Source organism: Hippocampus zosterae, chromosome 3, assembly GCF_025434085.1.
Source record: "Hippocampus zosterae strain Florida chromosome 3, ASM2543408v3, whole genome shotgun sequence".
In the NCBI taxonomy this organism is placed as follows: domain Eukaryota; kingdom Metazoa; phylum Chordata; class Actinopteri; order Syngnathiformes; family Syngnathidae; genus Hippocampus; species Hippocampus zosterae.
The window spans coordinates 6,020,554-6,044,541 of record NC_067453.1 but is presented as its reverse complement, the minus strand read 5'-3'; the positions used below and the strand labels follow the sequence as shown (position 1 = coordinate 6,044,541).

The 23,988-nt window shown below is 44.5% G+C and overlaps 1 protein-coding gene across 1 annotated transcript in view; it reads right to left on the bottom strand.

Moving 5' to 3' along the window:
• ranbp10 (RAN binding protein 10) overlaps positions 1–22,127 on the bottom strand; it is a 40,023-nt gene extending 17,896 nt beyond the window's left edge. Inside the window, exons 1-3 of the mRNA XM_052060879.1 lie at positions 21,784–22,127; positions 14,014–14,125; positions 8,769–8,821 (exon numbers count right to left, since the gene is read on the bottom strand). Coding sequence (XP_051916839.1) covers positions 8,769–8,821; positions 14,014–14,125; positions 21,784–21,982 — 364 coding nt within the window. The 5' untranslated portion in view covers positions 21,983–22,127. The remainder of the gene's footprint in view (positions 1–8,768; positions 8,822–14,013; positions 14,126–21,783) is intronic.
• Positions 22,128–23,988: the final 1,861 nt, after the last annotated feature.

Genomic DNA, 23,988 nt, shown 5'->3' with positions numbered 1-23,988 from the left:
CTCACACAGCTGCAGGGATCTGTTGAAGATTTGTGTGAAGACCGGAGCCAGCTGGTCAGCGCAGACTTTCAGGCAGGAGGGGGACACTTTGTCGGGCCCCGGAGCTTTCTTGATCTTTTGCTGCTTGAAGAGCCGTCTCACGTCCTGTTCGTGGATCTGTAGTGGAGAAAAAGAGGGTGGGGGGGTAGGTAGAGTGGTTTCTGGTAGAGGTGGGTGTGTGTGGGAAATGGGGGTGTCCTTTTCAAATCGGCAGAAAAACATGTTTAGTTCATTAGCAAGACCCTTATTGTTCACTGTTTGGGGGGATGGCATTCTATAGTTAGTGATTGCTTTCAGGCCATTCCATACAGATGCAGAGTCGTTAGCAGAGAACTGGTTTTTCAGCCTCTCTGCATAGCTTCTCTTTGCGATGTTAATTTCCTTTGTCAATTGGTTTCGGGCATGTTTGTACAGTGCCCGATCTCCACTTCTAAATGCGGCCTCTTTCTCTTTCCCGAGTTGCCTGAGTTTGGGAGTAAACCATGGCTTGTTATTGTTGAAGGGGCGGTAGGACTTCGTTGGTACACACATGTCCTCACAGAAACTGATGTATGATGTTACAGTGTCTGTGTATTCATCCAGTGTGCCCGTTGAAGTTTCAAAGACGCCCCAATCAGTGCAGTCTAAGCATTCTTGTAGAGCTAGCTTTGCTTCATCTGTCCATTTTTTCACAGTCTTAACAACCGGTTTAACACATTTGAGTTTCTGTCTGTATGTACGTATTAAGTGGATTAAATTGTGGTCAGAAAGACCCAATGCTGCACGGGCGACCGATCGGTATGCATTTTTGATTGTTGTAAAACAGTGGTCTAGAATGTTGCCTTCTCTGGTGAAACAGTCGATGTGCTGCTTATATCTGGGAAGTTCACGGTTAAGATGTGCTCTATTAAAATCGCCCAAAATGATCAGGGGTGACTCTGGGTATTTTAGTTCGAGTTTGTTCATTTGTTCGGCTAGCGTTTGTATCGCCGTGTTAGCGTTAGCTTGTGGCGCAATGTAAACACCGACTAGTAAAAAGGAGGTGAACTCACGTGGCGAGTAGAATGGCTTGCAGTTTAAAGACAGCGACTCCAGGTCAGGGCTGCAGTGTGCGTCGAGCTTCGTGACATCAGTGCACCATTCTTCGTTGATATAGAAGCAAATACCACCACCTTTCGATTTGCCCGATAGCTCCGTGTCGCGGTCGGCTCGGAGAAGGCGGAAGCCGGGTAGATGTAGCGCGGGATCTGGATGGCGGTCACTGAGCCAGGTTTCAGTGAAGCAGAGCGCAGCAGAACGTGCAAATATTTTGTTGGTCTTTGTGAGGAGAAGAAGTTCATCCATCTTGTTTGGCAGAGATCGTAGATTAGCAAGATGGACCGATGGGAGCGGGGTTCGAAATCCGCGCTGCCGGAGCTTGACGAGCACGCCGGCTCGCTTCCCCCTCCTCCGGCGGCGTTTCCATGCTCCGTACAGCGCAGCCGCTCCGCTCGCGATTAGCTCCGAAAAACCTTGTGGATTTTCGTGTGCTGGTGAAAAAAGACCGAGTGTAGACTCCCCAATGCGCAGCAACTTTTCCCTCGTGTAAGTAAGCCGCTCAGGGTCGCCAAAAACAAACGAAAATGACAAAAACAGGGATAATACTAGGGAGCGTGTGACCGAGGCTGCCATACCTGTCGGCGCCTGATCACCGGCACGTTGAAGCATTTTGTACTACATCATTAAAGGTGCGCAACTCTAAATTCAAATATGTCTCAAAACTGTCAGTCTCAAAACTATTGAGAATTTGGTGATATCACGGCGGCATGAAAGATTAGCTGCGACACGGCGGGGGTTCACTGTATTGTTTCATCAAACGAGTGTAGTTAAATGTGCACCGTGTGCATCGAAGTGACTTCAATATTTGTATAATTTGGATACTTGTGTGTTTTGTGTTTGTGTAGTTTCTGTATGGTGAGGTATTAGATTAATCTGCTGACAGGGATATTGCCTCTAAACCCAGGCTCAGTGCTACGACATGCTAATGAAATGGGCAGGCCTCCACAGCGGGATCAGACATAGAGGTCAGCAGTAGAGAACATTGTACTATCAAGGGACACACAACGCAAAGATGCATGAACTCCCTTCCTTGCATGGGCATGTAAACATGTAGTCTACAAATAGATCCCGAGAGAAAAGGTAGAGAAGTTCCCTTACAGTCAGCGGGTCCAGAACAGATTGATTGACAAGTATACACTAGAAAATTAACAATATACATTCAGACTTTCAGCAATCAACAGTAATCTGTTCAGCACGGCGACAGTACATTGCAGTCCCAGCAACCAAAAATATTTTCATGACTGTTTGGATGGACAGAATTAGAAAACAAATTCATCCATGCAATTCTGTTCCATCCTATTCCACCCTATGACACATTGGAATCAAGAAGAATGATCTTTGTTTGTGAGTGCATATAAAGTCAGGTGAACTGGTTGCCCTTGTGTCCACTGCATTCGACAAAGTCCAGCCAACAAAATATATCTTGACTGGCCAATAAGCGGGTCAAATAGCTCCAGACAGACCTGGATGCTCTGCAATGTGGTTTGTAGAAGAGGGGAGCCATTTGATTGGAAGTGGCAGGCCATCGGCTTTAGTCATGCTTCCAGCTACTGTAGTGTAGGCCAGTGTGCTGGGACATTCATTGATGTCAATGTATGTGGGTAAACGTGACTCAGTGAGCATGTGCATGCGTAGGTGTGCCTGTGTATGTGCGTTTGTGTATTGTTCATAGAACGAACGAAAGCTATTCAAGGAATTATTTCTTTCAGGAGCAATTTTGCTAATCAGTGACTTCATTTGAGGAGCAACTTTTTCATTTTTAAGAGTCAATTTTTTTCAGGTTAATCCCAGGGACATGAAGTAAAAGATTTTATAAACCCTTTCATGCACCAATAATGACAACCTGATAACATGATAGGGTGTCCAGTGTGGTGACCGCTGTCCCTGAAAGGGTTTGACAATGAAAATATGACCATATTATGAATGAAGGTTTCATAATAGGTTTCCTTTTCATATTATTAATATTATTCCATTTCATATATAAGTGTTTAACTTTTAAACTTACATTATGAATGAGAACAAACTATTTACTTTCTACAAACATTTTCAGTGGGGCGATTTCATATACAAACGTGAATTTCAGTTTAAACTTAGAATTGTATTTCAGAATGGATTGCATTTAGAAAAGCTAAATTGTTTTAAAACCAAACAAAAGATCAAATTGACTGTAATGTAAGTTTGAGAATAAGTATTGTGTATAACTCCAAAGTCAAAATCAACAGATAGGAAATCAAGATCCCTAAAAAATACCTGCCGCATCTTGGCTTCAGCACAAGTGCTTGAATTCAAACAGCAAGTACCGGTAAATTACAGGTAGCTTGTTGATAACTCATTCGCTGCCAATGACATTTATTACTTTTAAGAACCCAGTTTAAAGGTCAGCATTTTCGCCAGGTATTTGGCCGTTTCCTTGTTGCCAGTTCGAGGTTGACATGGGCTTGTGGTATACCGAGGTACTTGTAGCTGTCCTCAATGTCTGCTATTGTTCCTTCAGGGAGTGAGAACCCTTCAGTGCGGACTACCTTTCCTCTCTTAGTCACCATCCGACTACATTTCTCAAGCCCAAATGACATCCCGATGTCGCTGCTGTAGATCCTGGTTGTGTGGATCAGGGAGTCTATGTCCCTTTCGCTCTTCGCTTTATGTCATCCATGTAGAGGAGGTGACTGATCGTAGCTCCATTTCTGAGGCGGTATCCATAGGCTGTCTTGGTGATTACTTGGCTTAGAGGGTTCAGTCCTATGCAGAAGAGTGCATCACCTTGGTATATGCCACATTTGATGGACACTTGGGTAAGTGGCTTGCCATTGGCTTCAAGTGTGGTTTTCCACATCCTCATTGAGTTCGCAACGAAGGCTCTTAGGGTCCTGTTGACCTTATACAACTCCATGCATTCAGTGATCCATGTATGTGGCATCGAGTCATAGGCTTTCTTGTAATCAACCCAGGCTGTGCACAGGTGGTTCGTCAAGACCTGCAGTCTTGTGCAGGAACTGATGTTTGGCTCCTCTGGTATCTCTACCAATGCCCTTCTGTGCTTCGCTCATGTATTGATCCATGTGTCCACTTATCTTAGCCGCAATGATGCCTGACATGAGCTTCCATTTTGTGGAGAGACAGGTTATTGGCCGATAGTTGGATGGGACTGCACCCTTTGAGGGATCCTTCATGATCAGGATCGTTCGCCCTTCGGTTAGCCATCCTGGGTGAGTCCCATCCCTCAGCAGCTGGTTCATTTGTGCTGCATCGGCGCTCATGGAGTGCTGTGAGTTTCTTTAGCCAGTAGGTGTGGACCATGTCCGGCCGGGCCTGGTGCTGTCCAGTTCTTCATATCTGAGACTCTTTCCTGTATGTCTGCCACTGTTATGGTAACTGGGTTCTGTTCAGGGAGGTTGCTGTACTCCTCTCCACCAGCCATTGTGCACTGCTGTTATGTGCAACCTCCTTCTCTTGGTGGGTCAGCTCTGTTGTTAAGACCCTGCCACTGAGCGTACACTTTCGCAGGTTGTGTCGCGAACAGCCTGTTTAGTCTGGCCTCATTCTCTTTCGTGTATCCTATAAGGCTTGGAGCCTTTGTTTGGCAGTTTCGAGTGCTTCAGGTATGGTCATCTGGATGTACCGCTCGGGTATCGGCCTTTTCATCACACCTCTCGGGGCCTCCGTCAATTGACTCACATCTTTCCGAGCCACCTTGATCTTAGCCTCCAACCGTCTTTTCTGACGTATCTCATGGCTTCCATGGTTGCTCTTATAGCCAATCATCACAAGGATCACTGATGCTGAAGCGTCTATCAGCTCATTGGTTTCCGTGAAGGTTACGGGTGGATCGCCCTCAGTGCTGCATTCTTACTTTCCATGAGACCTTCAGGTGGTACTTCACATAGCCGTTGGTTTCTAGGTTGCCCAGCCATGATCTTAACTTTCAGGTCAGTTGCTGCCTCACAAAGCATTTCATTCATTGGGGCTGGCCTCCCAATCTCATGATCTGCATCCATTGGGGCTTGCCTCCCAATCTCTGGTATGACCTCCTCCTCTGATCTGGCAGCCTGGGGCCCTTCACCATGGAACCTGCGTTGTACCTCATCAATCTCAAGTTGTGACAGCAGTTGCCGTTTGTGGATGTTGGAACACTGAGTTACTAGTTGTTTCGTGGTCAACCGTGACTGTGGGTTTCGAAGTCAACATTCTCTGCATGTAACCCCTCTGACTAGGCTTGCTTGAGTAGTAGCATTCCAACAGACCTTGTTTGGCCGGGCGACGTCTGAGCCGACATGTCATTCATTTTATTGTCTCTCATCATTGTCTGAGGTAGGCATTAGCGTGAAGGATCTTGCCCAAGGACCCACACTGGATGGTGTTATGTGCTCATTTTTTTTGCCCCAAGCGGGATTCGAACCACCGTCTCCCATATGCCAAACCGATGCCTTACCAACTGTGTGTATATATATATATATATATATACACACACACACATTAGAGCTGTCAAACGATTAAAATATTTAATCTAATTAAAAATGCAACTGTCCTAATTAACTCAAATGAACTAAAAAAATTAATCGTGATTACTCACACATTTTTTATTTATTCAGAATTTCCTTTTACATTTTTCGTCCTATTTTTTCCCCATTTTAATCCTCTCATCAACATGGAATCATGAATCAGTTTTCTATGTGCCAAATGCAAATATTTACTGAAATATCCATTTCGTAGCGCACCGTCACTGTCAGACGAACACAGAGAAGCTCCACCCGCTCTATTTATTTGGACACAGAACACTGTAACCTTCCACACAAAATAGTTCCAAACAAGCAACAATCGTGTCAGTGGCATACATCGTATACCTGTATGATACAGAGAGAGAGAGAGAGAAGAACAGATAACTTTGGTCTTGTCAGTGGAGCAATATGGCAACTTTTTAAAAGTAAACTTTCCTTTCATAAACTCTTTAAGTATCCGTTTTTGGTGTCTCGTGCTCCCGTGGCTGGCAAAACAGACATGGGCGTGGACTTCTGCAGCGCGCTTGTTGTTTTGTTTCTGGTGTATTTATAGAGCACCGTAACATCCGCTTGTGACGTGTGGCGCGTTAATCTCGCGAGAAAAAATTTAATCCCGTTAACATTCATTTAAATTAATGCCAATAAAAACGCGCTAAACTGACAGCTCTAACATATATCCTGCAGCGTTACTTCTCTTCCAAGGAGTCGTTCTCCTGTAAATCCCAGAGTGTCTTACAGAAATCAATGGCACATGTCAACACTTCTGTTGATAAATCTTCCATATGTAAAACATATGACAAGAATGGAGTTCATGGGAGAACACCAAGGAAGAAGCTGTTGATGTACCCCCCCAAAAAAAACAACAACAACTTTGTTGCACATTTGAAGTTTGCTAAAGAGCACTGGGATGTTCCACTGCCCTGACTGGCAAAATATTCTGTGGACAAAATGAAAACAAACTTGAATTGGTTGTGAGTGTCATGTGTGGGAAAAAAAGGATATAGCACAGCAACATCACAACCCTATCCCAATTGTGTAGCACGGGAGAGGAAGCATCATGGTATTTGTGCCCTTGCTGCCTCATGACCTGGACAACTCGTTATCATCAATGGAATAAAAATATGATCAACTTTATCACAAGAACTAAGAACTCAAGGCCATCTGGCTAACAGTTGAAGCTCAAAAGAGGATGGATATTGCATCAGGAGAATGATCCAATACTAATCAACAACAGAATAGCTTTATAAGGAGAAGGAGATATGTTTTGGAGTGGCCCAGTCAAAGTCCTGACCCGCACCAAATTGAGATGCTGCGGATCAAGAGTGCTACCCACAGCAGACATCCCAGGAATCTTGCATGAGCACAAGATTTCTTGTGAAGAAGAATGGTCCAAAATTCATCCTGATGGTTGTGCATGTCTGGTCTGCAACTAATTTTTGGGTGAGTTGTTGCCAAAGGAGGCGAGACCAGTTATTAAATCCCAGGGTTCACTCATCTTTTCCTCCTTGCCCTGTTATTTTCAACACAAATATGAAAACAGTATTGCTGGTGTGGTATTAGTTTATGCAGACCGTTTATTCTTGTGATTTAGATGAAGACTACATTTTATGAAACCTAAACCTAAAGGACTTTGTGGACTGGTGCCAGCAGAATCTCCTCCAGATCAACCCGAGGAAAACTAAGGAGTTGGTTGTGGATTTCTGCAGGAAAAAGTCCTCACCAGCACCGATGAACATCCAGGGTATGGACATAGAGAGGGTGACCTCCTACAAGTACCTTGGTGTTCTTCTCAACGACAAACTGGACTGGTCTACAAACACGGACACCCTGATTAGGAAAGGACAGAGCCGACTCTTCCTACTCAGGAAACTGAGGTCTTTTGGGGTTCAGGGGTCACTCCTTAAGACGTTCTATAACTCGGTGGTGGCCTCGGCCATCTATTATGGCATTGTCTGCTGGTCAGGCAGCATCTCGCCCGGGACAGAAAGAGACTGGAGCGACTGGTCAGGAAGGCCAGTTCTGTCCTGGGTTGCTCCCTTGACACTCTGGAGGAGGTGGGCAACAGAAGGATGCTAACTAAGCTAAAAGCTATGATGGCCAGTCCCTCCCACCCCCTCCAGCCCGCCCTGACAGCACTTGGTAGCTCCTTCAGCCAGAGACTGTTACACCCACGCTGCAAGAAGGAGAGATACCGACGCTCGTTCCTACCGACTGCTGTCAGGCTGATGAATAAAAAATAACAATCATAATAATAATAATAATTAAATTATGTGAAGGTAAATTGTAAATAGTACTGCGATTTATCCATTGTGTTCATATTGTATTTAATTGAAAGATGTTTGTTGTTGTTGTTTTTTTTCCCTCTTCTTCTTTCTACATACATTCTTGCTGCTGGAGGATGTAAATTACCCCATTGTGGGACAAATAAAGGATATCTTATCTTATCTTATCTGAAATTCCAAAGTGTATTAAGCTCTTGTTTTGAGCTTACGGTTGTCCCTGGGCAAAGACAAATATATTTGCACCGATAATTGAACATGTGTACCAATATTATTATCACTGATGAGTGCAGAGTGTCCTTACGCAAGTGCGAATCAGAGGTTCACAATCTGAAGAAGGCGAGATCCTGCATGTTGATTGCTGCACCAATACGGTAAAATCTCACATCAGTTGACTTTCAACAAGTGTTGGCGAGTAAAATGCCATCCAAGAGCATTGTGTGACAACGGTTACTGGTTCAAGGAATAAATTCTGTTTTTCGTGCGCTTGATAGACTTTAAACCATTCAGAACACCCAGGAGGAGTCAATAGTGCAAGCAGAACAAGCTGCTAAGGTGGAGGCAGCAAAGACTAGGACACATTTTAAAGGTACTATGCACAAATGTACACTCCATACAAATAGAGTGTCATTTAAAAGGGCAATGTTCAGGCTGTCCAACAACAATGTTTACATACACACAAACACAAATTACAAAGCTTTTTATTATACATGCCCTGCGATTGGCTGACAACCGATTCAGGGTGTCCCCCGCCTACACCCCCCGCGACCCTAATGAGGATCAAGCGGCTCGGAAGATGAATGAATGAATGAATTTTATTATACATTTCACAATTGCTCCTGGTCTTGTCATGCAATATCAGTCACTTGTTACTCACCAGGCAGTCTATTCATGTTTACCCCCTGTGCCGACAAGCCGATTCCCATGTAGCTGCATGCAAAAAATAAAAGAAAAGGTGTCAACAATAAATGTGTTAATTATTCTCTACAAACATGTTTGTTTGTTTTTTAATCACAACAACAACTTCTTTTGAATTTGGCATCTTTACTGCATGTACTGTCTTCATAATGAAACTTTGGCTGATGGAGCCATAAGGCATTTGGAACATACTATTTCTGATTGCCTCTAATGCACAGAGATGGAGTAACTCGATTTGACGTAGACTTTAACCACATGAGATGATGAGTCATTCTGTCTGAAATCTGCAATCTAACACAGTTTGCCTTTTAAAGAAGGAAGGCAAGAAAGAAAGAAAAAACAATTTTTTAGTTTCATTCACGCTAAAATGACACTAAAATGGGGATCAAACTAAACACCAACAGAGATGGGAGAAACTCCAAGGATCATTAATTTGAATTAATGGACTATATTGTCAATGACCATGGCAAAGATAGGATGGCAAAATGCATGGCTTGCACCTCACAGAATGAAGAAAACCTGTAACGTCATTCGTCATTACAAAACCCACAAAAACAGGGAAGCTAATGTCATAGTTTAGCTAGCGATACGAACAATGGTTTGGGGCCAGTAAAATCGTGATAGTGTGGGGGGTTTGTATTAATTTTGATGATGAAATGATAAGCACGGACCCGAGAATTAAAATGGTAAATAATTCTTTGGTCTTTATCTTATTTGAGAGAAATGTGTGAACAGAGTGAGCACTGGAACATTGTACTTAATCGTTGATTCATATCAAAGGTTTTCCAGTAATACATTGTGTGTGCCAGCACGAGTCAAATGCAGTAATCCGATTCATATTGTGTTCACGGACTAAGGATGAAAGAGGATGTTTTTTTGGAGTTTTTTTTTAACTGATTCATTGCCAGTGATGGCTGTAGAATTCCAAGAATATCCATTTTAATGTGGCTGGCAGTGAATGAATTTTAAGGATGAGCTTTTTTAAATCGGAGATTGAGCCCCTCCGTGAGTCGTCACCTTACCGCGGTGGAGGGGTTTGTGTGTCCCAATGATCCTAGAAGCTAAGTTGTCTGGGGCTTAATGCCCCTGGCAGGGTCACCCATGGCAAACAGGTTCTAGGTGAGGGGCCAGACAAAGCACGGCTCAAAGACCCCTTATGATGAGCAAAATATATGGACCAAGGTTTCCCTTGCCCGGACGCGGGTCACCGGGGCCCCCCTCTGGAGCCAGGCCTGGAGGTGGGGCTCGTTGGCAAGCGCCTGGTGGCCGGGCCTACACCCATGGGGCCCGGCCGGGCACAGCCCGAAGAGGCAACGTGGGTCCCCCTTCCCATGGGCTCACCACCCATGAGAGGGGCCGAAGGGGTCGGGTGCAATGTGAGCTGGGCGGCAGCCAAAGGCGGGGACCCTGGCGGTCCGATCCTCGGCTGCAGAAGCTAGCTCTTGGGACATGGAATGTCACCTCTCTGGCAGGGAAGGAGCCCGAGCTGGTGTGTGAGGCAGAGAATTTCCGACTGGATATAGTCGGACTTGCCTCCACACACAGCCTGGGTTCTGGTACCAGTTCTCTCGAGAGGGGTTGGACTCTCTTCCACTCTGGAGTTGCTCACGGTGAGAGGCGCAGAGCAGGTGTGGGCATACTCATTGCCCCCCGGCTCAGTGCCTGTACATTGGGGTTCACACCGGTAGACGAGAGGGTTGCCTCCCTCCGCCTGCGGGTGGGGGGACGGGTCCTGACTGTTGTTTGTGCATATGCACCAAACAGCAGCTCAGCATACCCACCCTTTTTGGAGTCCCTGGAGGGTGTGCTGGAGAGTACTCCTGCTGGGGACTCCCTTGTTCTGCTGGGGGACTTCAATGCTCACGTGGGCAATGACAGTGAGACCTGGAGGGGCGTGATTGGGAGGAACGGCCCCCCCGATCTGAACCCGAGTGGTGTTTTGTTATTGGACTTCTGTGCTCGTCACGGATTGTCCATAACGAACACCTTGTTCAAACATAAGGGTGTCCATATGTGCACTTGGCACCAGGATACCCTAGGCCGCAGTTCGATGATCGACTTTGTAGTTGTATCATCGGATTTGCGGCCGCATGTTCTGGACACTCGGGTGAAGAGAGGGGCGGAGCTGTCAACTGATCACCACCTGGTGGTGAGTAGGCTCCGATGGTGGGGGAAGATGCCGGTCCGTCCTGGCAGACCCAAACGTATAGTGAGGGTTTGTTGGGAGCGTCTGGCGGAATCCCCTGTCAGAAGGAGTTTCAACTCCCACCTCCGACAGAGCTTTTCCCATGTTCCGGGGGAGGCGGGGGACATTGAGCCCGAGTGGACCGTGTTCCGTGCCTCTATTGTTGAGGCGGCCAATCTGAGTTGTGGCCGTAAGGTGGTTGGTGCCTGTCGTGGCGGCAACCCCCGTACTCGCTGGTGGACACCAGCAGTAAGGGATGCCGTCAAGCTGAAGAAGGAGTCCTATCAAGCCTTTATGGCCTGTGGTACCCCAGAGGCAGCTGACAGTTATCGATTGGCCAAGCGGTCCGCGGCTTCGGTGGTCGCCGAGGCAAAAACCCGAGCGTGGGAAGAGTTCGGTGAGGCCATGGAAGCCGACTTCCGGACGGCTTCGAGGAAATTCTGGTCCACCATCCGACGTCTCAGGAGGGGGAAGCAGTGCACCACTAACACTGTGTACAGTGGGGATGGGGCGCTGCTGACTTCGACTCGGGACGTTGTGAACCGGTGGGCAGAGTACTTCGAAGACCTCCTCAACTCCACCAACACGCCTTCCTTGGAGGAAGCAGAGCCCGGGGACTCTGAGGTGGGCTCTCCTATCTCTGTGGTTGAAGTCACCGATGTTGTTAAAAAGCTCCTCGGTGGCAAGGCCCCAGGGGTGGATGAGATCCGCCCGGAGTTCCTCAAGGCTCTGGATGTTGTGGGGCTGTCCTGGTTGACACGCCTCTGCAACATCGCGTGGACAACAGGGAGAGTGCCTCTGGATTGGCAGACCGGGGTGGTAGTCCCTCTTTTTAAAAAGGGGGACCGGAGGGTGTGTTCCAACTACAGAGGGATCACACTCCTCAGCCTCCCTGGTAAGGTCTATTCAGGGGTGCTGGAGAGGAGGGTCCGTCAGGAAGTCGAGCCTCAGATTGAGGAGGAGCAGTGTGGTTTTCGTCCCGGCCGTGGAACAGTGGACCAGCTCTACACCCTTAGCAGGGTCCTTGAGGGTATGTGGGAATTCGCCCAACCAGTCTACATGTGTTTTGTGGACTTGGAGAAGGCGTTTGACCGTGTCCCTCGGGGAGTTCTGTGGGGGGTGCTTCGTGGGTATGGGGTACCGAACCCCCTGATACGGGCTGTTCGGTCACTATACCACCGATGTCAGAGTTTGGTTCGCATTGCCGGCAGTAAGTCGGAATCGTTTCCAGTTGAGGTAGGACTCCGCCAAGGCTGCCCTTTGTCGCCGATTCTGTTCATAACCTTTATGGACAGAATTTCTAGGCGCAGCCGAAGCGTTGAGGGGGTCCGTTTTGGGGGCCTCAGTATTTCATCCCTGCTTTTTGCAGATGATGTGGTGCTGTTGGCTCCTTCAAACGGGGCTCTCCAACTCTCATTGGAGCGTTTCGCAGCCGAGTGTGAAGCGGTTGGGATGAAAATCAGCACCTCCAAATCTGAAACCATGGTCCTCAGTCGGAAAAGGGTGGAGTGCCCACTCCGGGTCGGGGTGGAGATCTTGCCCCAAGTGGAGGAGTTCAAGTATCTTGGGGTCTTGTTCACGAGTGGGGGTAGGAGGGAGCGGGAGATCGACAGGCGGATCGGTGCAGCGTCTGCTGTGATGCGGACGTTGTATCGGTCTGTCGTGGTGAAGAAGGAGCTGAGCCAAAAGGCGAAGCTCTCAATTTACCGGTCGATCTACGTCCCAACCCTCACCTATGGTCACGAGCTATGGGTCGTGACCGAAAGAACGAGATCCCGGATACAAGCGGCTGAAATGAGTTTTCTCCGCAGGGTGTCCGGGCTCTCCCTTAGAGATAAGGTGAGAAGCTCAGTCATCCGGGAGGGGCTCAGAGTCGAGCCGCTTCTCCTCCACATCGAGAGGAGCCAGATGAGGTGGCTTGGGCATCTGATTCGGATGCCTCCTGAGCGCCTCCCCGGTGAGGTGTTCCGGTCATGTCCCACCGGGAGAAGACCCAGAGGAAGACCCAGGACACGCTGGAGAGACTATGTCACCCAGCTGGCCTGGGAACGACTCGGGATCCCCCGGGGAGAGCTGGAAGAAGTAGCTAGGGAGAGGGAAGTCTGGGCTTCCCTGCTAAAGCTGTTGCCCCCGCGACCCGGCCCCGGATAAGCGGTAGATGATGGATGGATGGATGGATGGATGGATGGATGGATGGATGGATGGATGGATGGATGGATTGAGCATTGATCTCAGAGTTCATCAGGGTTTGATTAAGGTCGTAAATGGTTGTAAAACGGTCGCCTAATGTTTACCAGCAATATTGGTGAAAGGACAGGCGAATGTCTGGCAAGTGTTTGGCATATATTTGTGACCTTAACAAACCCTGACGAGAACACTTTGACCTTTGAAAATGCAATTGTTCACAGCTCAGTGGGATATAGCTTTTATCACCATTGGTAGGCGACTCAGTGAATATCCGTCATTCGGTTGAATTGAGGATTACATGAACGCAAGAGTGGCAAGGTCACGTGATTGATATTGTCATCATTTTGATATTAGTATCTTGACGGTTTAAATTTTGATTTTGATATGATAACTATGTCCCTCAGCCCTCACATATCCACGCGTGCAGGCACACATTTACACATGCGCGCAAACACACGCACGCACGCTCACACACACATACACAAGCGTGCACGCAAACACACACACACGCCTGGAAATGACCGTTTTTCTTGTCTCCAGCAAATTTTGAAAATAAAAAAAGAAAATGCAACAAGAACTGTTTGTTCTTTAAAATGTGAATATCTAGCAAAGCTTTAACAAACTTGGTCGAACAAACAACTTTGACTATGTGCGCTAACACTCACAAACATTCACCGCTCAATGAGATATGGGCTTGAACTGCTGTCGAGTAAAGACCTGCAAAATATGGCCGCAAGTGGTCCTCATGCTGCGAGTTTGAGAACCGGGGACTCAACATAAATGACAAGTAGGGAGATGCACTAAAGCTGATTTTTAAAAGGTGTCCACTTACCCATCTCGACCTTTGCTGACTATTTTGACTTCAAAATAGTAAATCCCACAGGCTGCAGGGATTGGATGCGTGGCTCGTACAGATGCGGCATCCTTGTGATTTTTGCCATGCCCTGCAACAACAACAAAAAAAAAGAATTATCCATGCATCCATCAATTTTCTACCGCTCATATGGTCTACATCTACGGGTCAAGTCGGGGGAGCAGCGGCTTTAGCAGGGAAGCCCGGACTTCCCTCTCCCTAGCCACTTCTTCTAGCTCTTCCCGGGGGACCCCAAGGCGTTCCCAGGCCATAGTCTCTCCAGCGTGCCCTGGGTCATCCCCGGGGTCTCCTGCCAGTGGGACATGTCCGGAACACCTCACCAGGGAGGCGTTCAGGTGGGATACTAATCAGATGCCTGAGCCACCTCATCTGGCTCCTTCGATGTGGAGGAGAAATGGCTCGACTCTGAGCCCCTCCCAGATGACCGAGCTTCTCATCTTATCACTAAGGGAGAGCCCGGACACCCTGTGGAGGAACCCCATTTTGGCCGCTTGTATCTGGGATCTCGTTCTTTCTGTCACGACCCAAAACTCGTGACCATAGATGAGGGTTGGAACGTAGATCGACCGGTAAATTGAGAGCTTAGCCCTTTGGCTCAGCTCCTTCTTTACCACGACAGACCGATACAAATTCCGCATCACAGCAGACACTGCACGATCTGCCTGTCGATCTCTCGCTCCTTCCTGCCCTCATTCGTGAACAAGAGCCCAATACACTTAAACTCCTCCACTTTTAAAAAAGAACTATGCTTACGTGAAAAAAGTTGCATGAATTCACTTCAGGATTTATATCGTCTGGTTTGCATTTACACATATTTTTGACATCTGCTTTTTTATTGTTGAACCTTATTTTCTGTCAAATTATTACTGTATATGTTTTATGTTCAATAAACAAACAAAAAACAAACATAAAAACATAAGCTAATAATTTTGAATCAGATATGTTCGAGGGGGTAAACGTGTAAAACAGGCTTTTTAGGGGCACTCGAGGACGAGTATAGTATATATAAGTCTGTATATATCAGTGATCAATCAATTCATTGACAACTATTGATTATCAAATTAATCAAAACCATTTTCTGAACCACTTTATCCTCACAAGGGTCGCGGGGGATGCTGGAGCCTATCTCAGCTGTCTTTGGACAGTAGGTGGGGGACACCCTGAACTGGTTGCCAACCAATCGCAAGGCACACAGAGACGAACGACAATCCACACTCACGCCTAGGGACAATTTAGAGTGTTCAATCAGCCTGCCATGCATGTTTTTTTGGAATGTGGGAGGAAACCGGAGTACCCGGAGAAAACCCACGCAGGCCAGAGGAGAACATGCAATCTTCACACAGGAAGGCCGGAGCTGGGATCGAACTCACGGCCTCTGCACTGTGAGGTTGACGCGCTAACCACTGGGCCACCGGGCCTTAATCAAAACTTTTTTGGAGGATCCATGAATCATTTGGAGACCCCATTTAATGTAGAATAGTTCCAGTCCTTGGAATTTCAGCACCTCAACAGTTGATTATTGTCAAGATTTTTGTAGACTGATTATCTATGCATTGAATCAAAATAATTCCCTTTACTTTGTGAACTATGCCCAACCTATTTGCCTATTTTCTGAGATGGACCAAATAGTAACTGTGCATTTTCTGTACTGTTAATTGAGTGTAATTGGCAACTACAACACAGCATACATAGGCAATTCCTATTTTGAACCACCGCAGGCAGTGGCCAAAACTCCACTCGTGAAATATTGAGGCAGAACCCCATATTACTATGAATGTGCACCATGAATTGGAGGATTGCACAGTTCTGTTGATCCTGCTTTAGTTGATTGGCATCTACAGTAATGGAAAATCAACAGAAGCCAGGCTGGGCCAAGCAAGGCGGGTATGGTATGGTGTCAGGCCGTTCTGGAACTTGTAATGGTAAAGCATTTCAAGTAAGGTAATCCTAATCTCCGTGGCGGCAAATAAGAAACACTTGTGACAAGTTGCGCCCCAACTCAAGGCAGACAAGGAATGTCTACAGGTACTGCATAAGCATGCAGAACACCGGGCAACAAGAGGGAACACGAGAAGAATCGCTAAACTAATGTGAAATGCAATCACGCAAGACCACAACAAGTGCTTTGGTGTAGAGTATGCTTTTCATGGACGTCTGGCTAGGACCACATTAAGGCGGAGAGTAACCAGCTAAAAACTGAAAATTAGCATTACAATTAACTATCTCGTAATAAAATAACAAAACAGCTACATAGTATGTGCACACTCGAAAACTGAGAATGAATCAGATGCGGCTGATTTCAGCCATGATAAGGAGCTTATAAGGTCAAAAATATATAAAATATATCAGCAATGTTATATGCGTTTATTTGCACTATTTTGCACCACAAAGTACTGAGTCTTGAGACATACACAATAATCGGTCTGAAGCAATGCTAAATTTTGAATTTAATTTCAATAAAATTCTTTTTTTAATTAATTTAGCATCGCTAAGGGACTACATGTTTTTTATTTGTTAGGTGTATTTAATTACATACAATCAAATGAAAACTAGCACAGAATAACAAATACATTTTCTGACCCTTTTAACTAGAATTACCATTCACATTTAAATAACTCATTAAGAAATACTACCATTATAATTTGACAATTTCACACTACTGAAAGGATTCATTTCAGCAGTTAAGTCTCTGGGAAAAATATGGGGAGAATATATTTACATACAAACATTTATGGACAAAGAACATGTACATTATAACAAAATGTAAAACATTTTTGGTTAAGAAATATATTTATTTACATGCACTATTACACATAACTGCATATGTATACTTTTATGATGACAAGCAATAGTTCTTGCCTTATTGAACCATTTTAAAACTTTGATGAAAGGACTACCTACCCCACACATTCTCTTTTGTGTCCGTGCATTATTAGAGTAATAGCGTGTAACGTTTTGATGGTATGATGTATATGTCTGTCATATTTGTAAATGTTACTGTACATAAAGAATACTGCACTGAAGCTTGAGTTAAAGATAATTGTGAATTTAATCGAAATTGCAATCCCTGTCAGAAAAATCGCAATTCAATATTTTCGCACAATCGTTTAGCCCTATTGTAGTATGATTATTTTTAAAATGATCTATTGTGAAGTATCGTGCTCAGTCGTTGTGTTATTTTAATGGGTGGAGTATCAGGTTACCGCTGTTACTACACACAAAACAACTAAACTCAACTTTATTTATGGAGCACATTAAAAACAAGCGTAGCTGCGTACAAATCGTACATGGAGTGAAAATCAAACATAAAAATTAGAGCTGTCAAACGATTAAAATATTTAATCTAATTAAAAATGCAACTGTCATAATTAACTCAAATGAACTAAAAAGTTAATTGTGATTACTCACACATTTTTTATCGTTTCTGAATTTCCTTTTACATTTTTTGTCCTATTTTTCCGCATTTTAATGCTCTCATCAAATTGGAATCATGAATCAGTTTTCTGTGCCAAATGCAAATATTTACTGAAATAAAAATTTAAATTTTAAATTTTACATGAACATTTTTCACTTGGAGCAGTTGTTAACACATAATCTCTCACACAATATTACTGACCATCAACAACAGAGAAAAAAAATATTTTGTCAGAAAACAGCTGCTGTAACAGCTTTTTTAATGAAATCAAAACAGAGCAATATAACATTATAAAGTGCACATCTAAGGTAAACTAGTACTCAGCCGATAGTGGATTTAAAACATGCCCCCTAACACAGTCAGGCAATGTTGATTGTGTTGGTCCTTCTTGCGCGGAAGTCTCTCTACGGTTTTTGTGTCTACCTCATTTCGGATGACTACACTTGGTTCGATGACAACACTGCAGACGTTTAATTTTCGCTAGGTTGCTACAACAGCAGCGCACTGTCACTGTCAGACGAACACAGAGAAGCTCCACCCGCTCTATTTATATGGACACGGAACGCTGTAACCTTCCACACAAAATAGTTCCAAACAAGTAACAATCGCGTCAGTGGCATACATCGTATACCTGTATGATACAGAGAGAGAGAGAGAGAAGAACAGATAACTTTGGTCTTGTCAGTGGAGCAATATGGCAACTTTTTAAAAGTAAACTTTCCTTTCATAAACTCTTTAAGTATCCGTTTTTGGTGTCTCGTGCTCCCGTGGCTGGCAAAACAGACATGGGCGTGGACTTCTGCAGCGCGCTTGTTGTTTTGTTTCTGGTGTAGAGCACCGTAACATCCGCTTGTGACGTGTGCCGCGTTAATCTCGTGAGAAAAAATTTAATGCCGTTAAAATTCATTTAAATTAATGCCAATAATAACGCGCTAAACTGACAGCTGTAATAAAAATATCTAGACAAAAGTAATAAAACCATTCATTCATTTAAATGCAAAAATTATAAAAACAGTAAAACACAGTAGACAGAACAAAACACAAAATTGCAATTTTTGCTGCTTAAAATGACTAAAACTACAATAAATGCTATATTATTTGAACTATCTGCGGCCCCTACATTATCTGCGCTGCATACGCAGAGGGTCGGTAAGTACGGCAACTACACTTGTACAAAAATACTTAGGGGACTTTAATACTTCAATTGAAATGAGCAAATAACACAAATACAAATGATAAAATATGTATCAATGTGATTATTCACACATGAAAAGGCTTCTTTGGGGGTGAGGGGGGCACAGGCAAAGGAATCCCACCGAATGTCGTCATTTTCCCGCTATTTTGGAGAAATCCGTAATGAATTGTGGGGGTGTACTTTGGCCGACGATGAATGCCGACGTGTGGAACAAAGGTGTGAAAGGAGAAGGACGACACAGTACTTCGGAGAATTGGAACACCTTCCACACTCGTACCCTCAAGGTGGACGAGCAATTTGGGGGCACAAGGGTGGAAGTGTCAGTAATGAGACAGAGCCAAAGTAAACGACTGCTGATTCACCTACCTTTCATAAATGTGTGGCACATTCTTAAAAAAAGAAAAAAGAATTGCCTTGGCTGTGCACTACTCGGTAGAGTAGCAAAGTTTGTGCAAATACATGTGTATGAATGGCTCATTCCCCGTCCATTATAAATGAAACCATAAAATGAGTGTGGATGAAAAGAAGAAACACATAATTAAAGTCATGTTTCACAAGTTGCAATACGGTTGCGATCAATGAGGATTTACAATTTACAGAGTTAAGTGTCTATATGGACTCTCTCTTACATTGCACCATACAGTATCACATTCCTGAGAATTTTTGTGGTCATGATCTTGCTAAAAGGAACAATTGCAATAGTTTTCATTTCCAGCTGGACTTGATTCAGTAATACCCCTCGTAGTAAACAAAATACATGAATCTAAATTTCTGCTATGACTGTGCCAGATTAGCTTTGTGTGCAAGAAGAGTTCAACGGTCGTTCTTATTTATCTTATACACGAGCCCCTGACACAGCTGCTCGCCTTGAACAGGAATGTTTTTTGGTCAAAATGCATTTAACCACAAGTGTGAGGGAGCAGGGCAGTCGCTGGAGCAAGTAACAAGGAAATATATATGGCATTGTAATTTATCATCCCAATATCACTCATTCATACACATTTCAATCTCAACCATGACACGGCATGCCTGAGGTAAACATTATTTAGATTAAATGTAAAGTATTGGGCGGCCCGGTAGCCCAGTGGTTAGCAGGTCGGCTTCACAATGCAGAGGTTCGATTCCAGCTCCGGCCTCCCTGTGTGGAGTTTGCATGTTCTCCCTGGGCCTGCGTGGGTTTTCTCCGGGTGCTCCAGTTTCCTCCCACATTCCAATAACATGCCTGGCAGGCTGATTGAACACTCTAAATCAGTGGTCACCAACATGGTGCCCGCGGGCACCAGGTAGCCCGTGAAGACCACTTGAGTAGCCCGCCAGTGCCTGGACATTGTGATTTGCTAGTAGAAATTATGATTTAAAAATGCAAACATTGGCAGTACTGTGAGACATTTCGAAACACGATCAAAGTCTGACAATTTAAATCATCAAGTATTAAAAATAACACATCCTCATATTATTGAAGGTATTTTGGACAAATATGTTATTTCAGACGTGTATCAATTTGGTAGCCCTTCACACAATCGGTACACATGAAGTTGCTCTCACCCTCAAAAATGTTGGTGACACCTGCTCTAAATTGTCCCTAGATGTGAGTGTGAGTGTGGGCGTGGATGGTTGTTCGTCTCTGTGTGACCTGCGATTGGCTGGCAACCGATTCAGGGTGTCCCCCGCCTACTACCCGGAGACAGCTGGGATAGGCTCCAGCACCCCCCGCGACCCTAGTGAGGATCAAGCGGTTCGGAAGATGAATGAATGAATGAATGTAAAGTATTGATAAGATAATTCTCAGACTTCTGTATGTCAACATCCATCCAAAGCTTTTATTAACTCAAGTGTGAGATATCGTAAATCGGACCACACTTTTGTCAACAGGAACAGCTCAATTCTGCATGATATAATCAGTGAATTATATCTGACTATGCATGTCAACCTAGATTTAAACGGAAGGCCTTTAGCTGCTAGGCACAAAACGGAAGGGCATTTACCAGGTTTGTAATTTGTGAAACAGAGTACTGTATCGTGCAGCATCTTTGAGTCATGTTTAAGTGATGAAAACCAGACGCGGTGTCTCAATGAGCAAAATAGAAGCCTCCCTTTTTGAAAGTTTGACCTAATGTAAAGTAACAGAAAACAGACCTTAGTTCTAACATGGCGTTATAGAAATGACACATTATCTATATGAAATACAAACAACAGACATTCTTGTCATCAGGATCGGCGACTGATTCCACTGTAGGACAAATACTTTATGTTTTAGACAAATGTCGCCAATCAGATTGACCATTTTTTTGGCCTTCTGTATGCGCAGCGGCCTCCAGCAGCTGTTGAAAACGAGCTGGTTGCCCGTTAAGAGGCATCAGACTGTTGTGCGCTCGAGACAAATTCGGATTCAACTGAACTGGGCACACCGTTAAGCTAATTTGCGTTTTGATGTATTTAATTATTTATCTTAACAACGAGAACGCTGTCATGAATTGGATACCTGTACTCTATCATGGGTGATAATTCATGCCAAAAACACCAACAACAAAAAAGAGCAATTGGATCGTTCTTCTTTGTGTTGTCGAGTTAAACGGTTAACACGTATGTTTCGTATCCATCTTGTGGCCTGTTTATCCTGTCATCCTAGCTCCCCACTCGCATACTAGTCACAAGTTAAAACTAGATCGGAAACGTTGGTTAGCTAGCTAACTACCGTGCTTGCATAGCTGTTAGCTAGCTCCTAAATACCAGCAGAGCACTCAATGTATATCATAAATGATCTATGACCAAGAAATACAAACAGTAGAGTGCGTCAAATACGATGTCATGTCACTGCAAATAACAACGCCATTCGTGACATATACGGAAAGGAAGCGGAGTTGATGAAGGGTAATTTCAGTATTGTTATTGGATGAATTGCCGAACTGAGTGAGTTCACCATTTAGGCATTTATCTCCTCGTCTGAGACACAAAGCAAGGCTAAGGGCAAAAAGGCAGCTATTACTGGATTCACCATTCACACCGTCAACATGATTACAGAGAGAAAGACAGATAACCATCGTGACATACACGAGCCACCACACCATTAGTATGACTAACTTTACTATTCCACACAGCATGAAACCAAATCTCAAACCTTTGTAATGGACCCTCAGGTTGCTCTGTGACAGCCCAATGTAGCTGTATTTATCCTTGGGACTCCATGATCTGGGTAGAGGGGTCTCTTCCTCGTTTACGGCCGGGTAAAGCCGCTTGAGTCGCTCATTCAGCTCATGTTCTTGGTAATTAAAAACAGGATCCCCCAATGACAGGCTCCCCGCACCAAGCTCTGCCATTTTTTGGCCTGTGTCTTAATGTTAGCTTCTTTCTATGCAACCCCCGTCTCACTTCACTGGAACTGTACGTTGAAAGTGAGAGGGGACTGCGAGGAGAAAATAGCAGTGGTGTGACATCCCCGGATAAGCAGCAGAATGTAGTCACTGTAGAGTGGAACAGTGCCCTGTGGGTATTGTAGTTTTTGATTATGCTCTTTAATGCGAATGTTTCCAAAAAAGACTACACTGCTTTGCTACCGCACCCCGACGGGTCCTTCACTAACCAAGGTGGCAAGAAAATGTCGTTTTCCCAATGAACACACTTTTATACATGATGATGCATTTCATATATTATCATTCCTAATGTATGAAATGCTAACGTTGACCTAATAATGCATAAGAGAACGCAAAAGACAATATGGCGTGTAATTCCAACTTAAAGTGATTGGTTAGCAAGTGATCCAAGTGACATTTTTTTGTATTTTGATTTTGAAGTCACACATATCTTGCCATGTTCGTTGCTATTATTGGAAATCATTAATGGTGGCTTTCATTGTTGTATAAAGTTCGTCATTTGCATTATCTCGATGAAAAAGGGTAAATTTACGTTGTTTTGTGAGTGAGACTTTCGCCTTTGGAAAACTAATCAGGCGCGTTGTGGCCTACTATACGAAAGTATTTCCGTTGTTCTTCCTTGTGGCGGTAACTCGTGGCAATTCCGTGATGCGCGGAGAACAATCCCTGGCCATCCCGATTTCTTGTGGGAAATTTAGATATCTGTGATTTTTCTACCATTTTCACGTGGATGCAGAATTCTTAGACCCCTTGACACTCTGCCACATTTTTTAAAATAACTGCATATTTAAAAAATAAACATACAGTTGATCTGAACGCAAACCCTAAAACAATCTGTTTTCAGTTTTTAAAAAAAAACACCTTAAAATATTTCTGTCAATTCCAATCAGAACCCGCGTGTATTACTTTCAGTCCATAGCATGCATGCTGAGAAGTAATTGTTTGTCATAACATGGTTTACCATAACATCAACAGCAATCATAACATCAAATTATCATCAATTAAATACCAATTTTGCACACACACGCACGATACAAACAGGAACAAATGTAAGTAAAAAACAACATTTACAATTGTGACGAAGCATCACTTTGCATCGCTACCCTAGCTCCTCACCTCCATCATGTCAAGTCAAGTCAACAGTATTTATAGAGGACTTTCAAACAGCCATCGCTGCGTACAAAGTGCTGTACATGGAGTGATTTAACATACACAATAAACAGTAAGACGAATCGGTAATAAAGGCGGTAGAAAGCACCAAGCAGTAAAATCAATAACAAATCTAAGTCATGCTGAGTCGAACGCCAAAGAATACAAGTGAGTGTTGAGGAGGGCTTTAAAGATGGGCAGCGAGGAGGCTTGCCGAATGTTTAGTGGGAGGTCATTCCAGAGAGAGGGACCAGCAACAGAAAAGGCTCGATCCCCTCTGAGCCTCAGTTTAGTTCTTGGTACTTCTAACAAAGACTGGTCCACAGACCTGAGGCACCGGGCACGTGTGTAGGGGCGGATAAGCTCAGAGAGGTAAGGTGACGCGAGATTATTCAGAGATTTGAAAACAAACAAGAGGATCTTGAAAATAACTCTAAAATGAATGGGGAGCCAGTGAAGGGATGCCAGAGTAGGAGTTATATGCTCCCTCTTACGAGTACCAGTCAAGAGGCGAGCAGCGGCATTCTGGACCAGCTGAAGGCGCTTAATGGAGGACTGGCTGACTCCAAAGTACAGGGCATTGCAGTAATCCAGCCGGGATGTGACAAAGGCATGGATTACTGTCTCATAGTGTTCATGTGAGAGGAGAGGTTTTATTTTGACCAGCTGTCTACTCTAAGGTGAAAGAAGCTTGATTTAACAACGGCACCAATTTGCCAATCGAGTTTGAAATCACTGTCCAGTTTAAGGCCCAAGTTTGAGACCGTTGATTTCAGATAAGGAGACAGGGGGCCCAAGTCTAC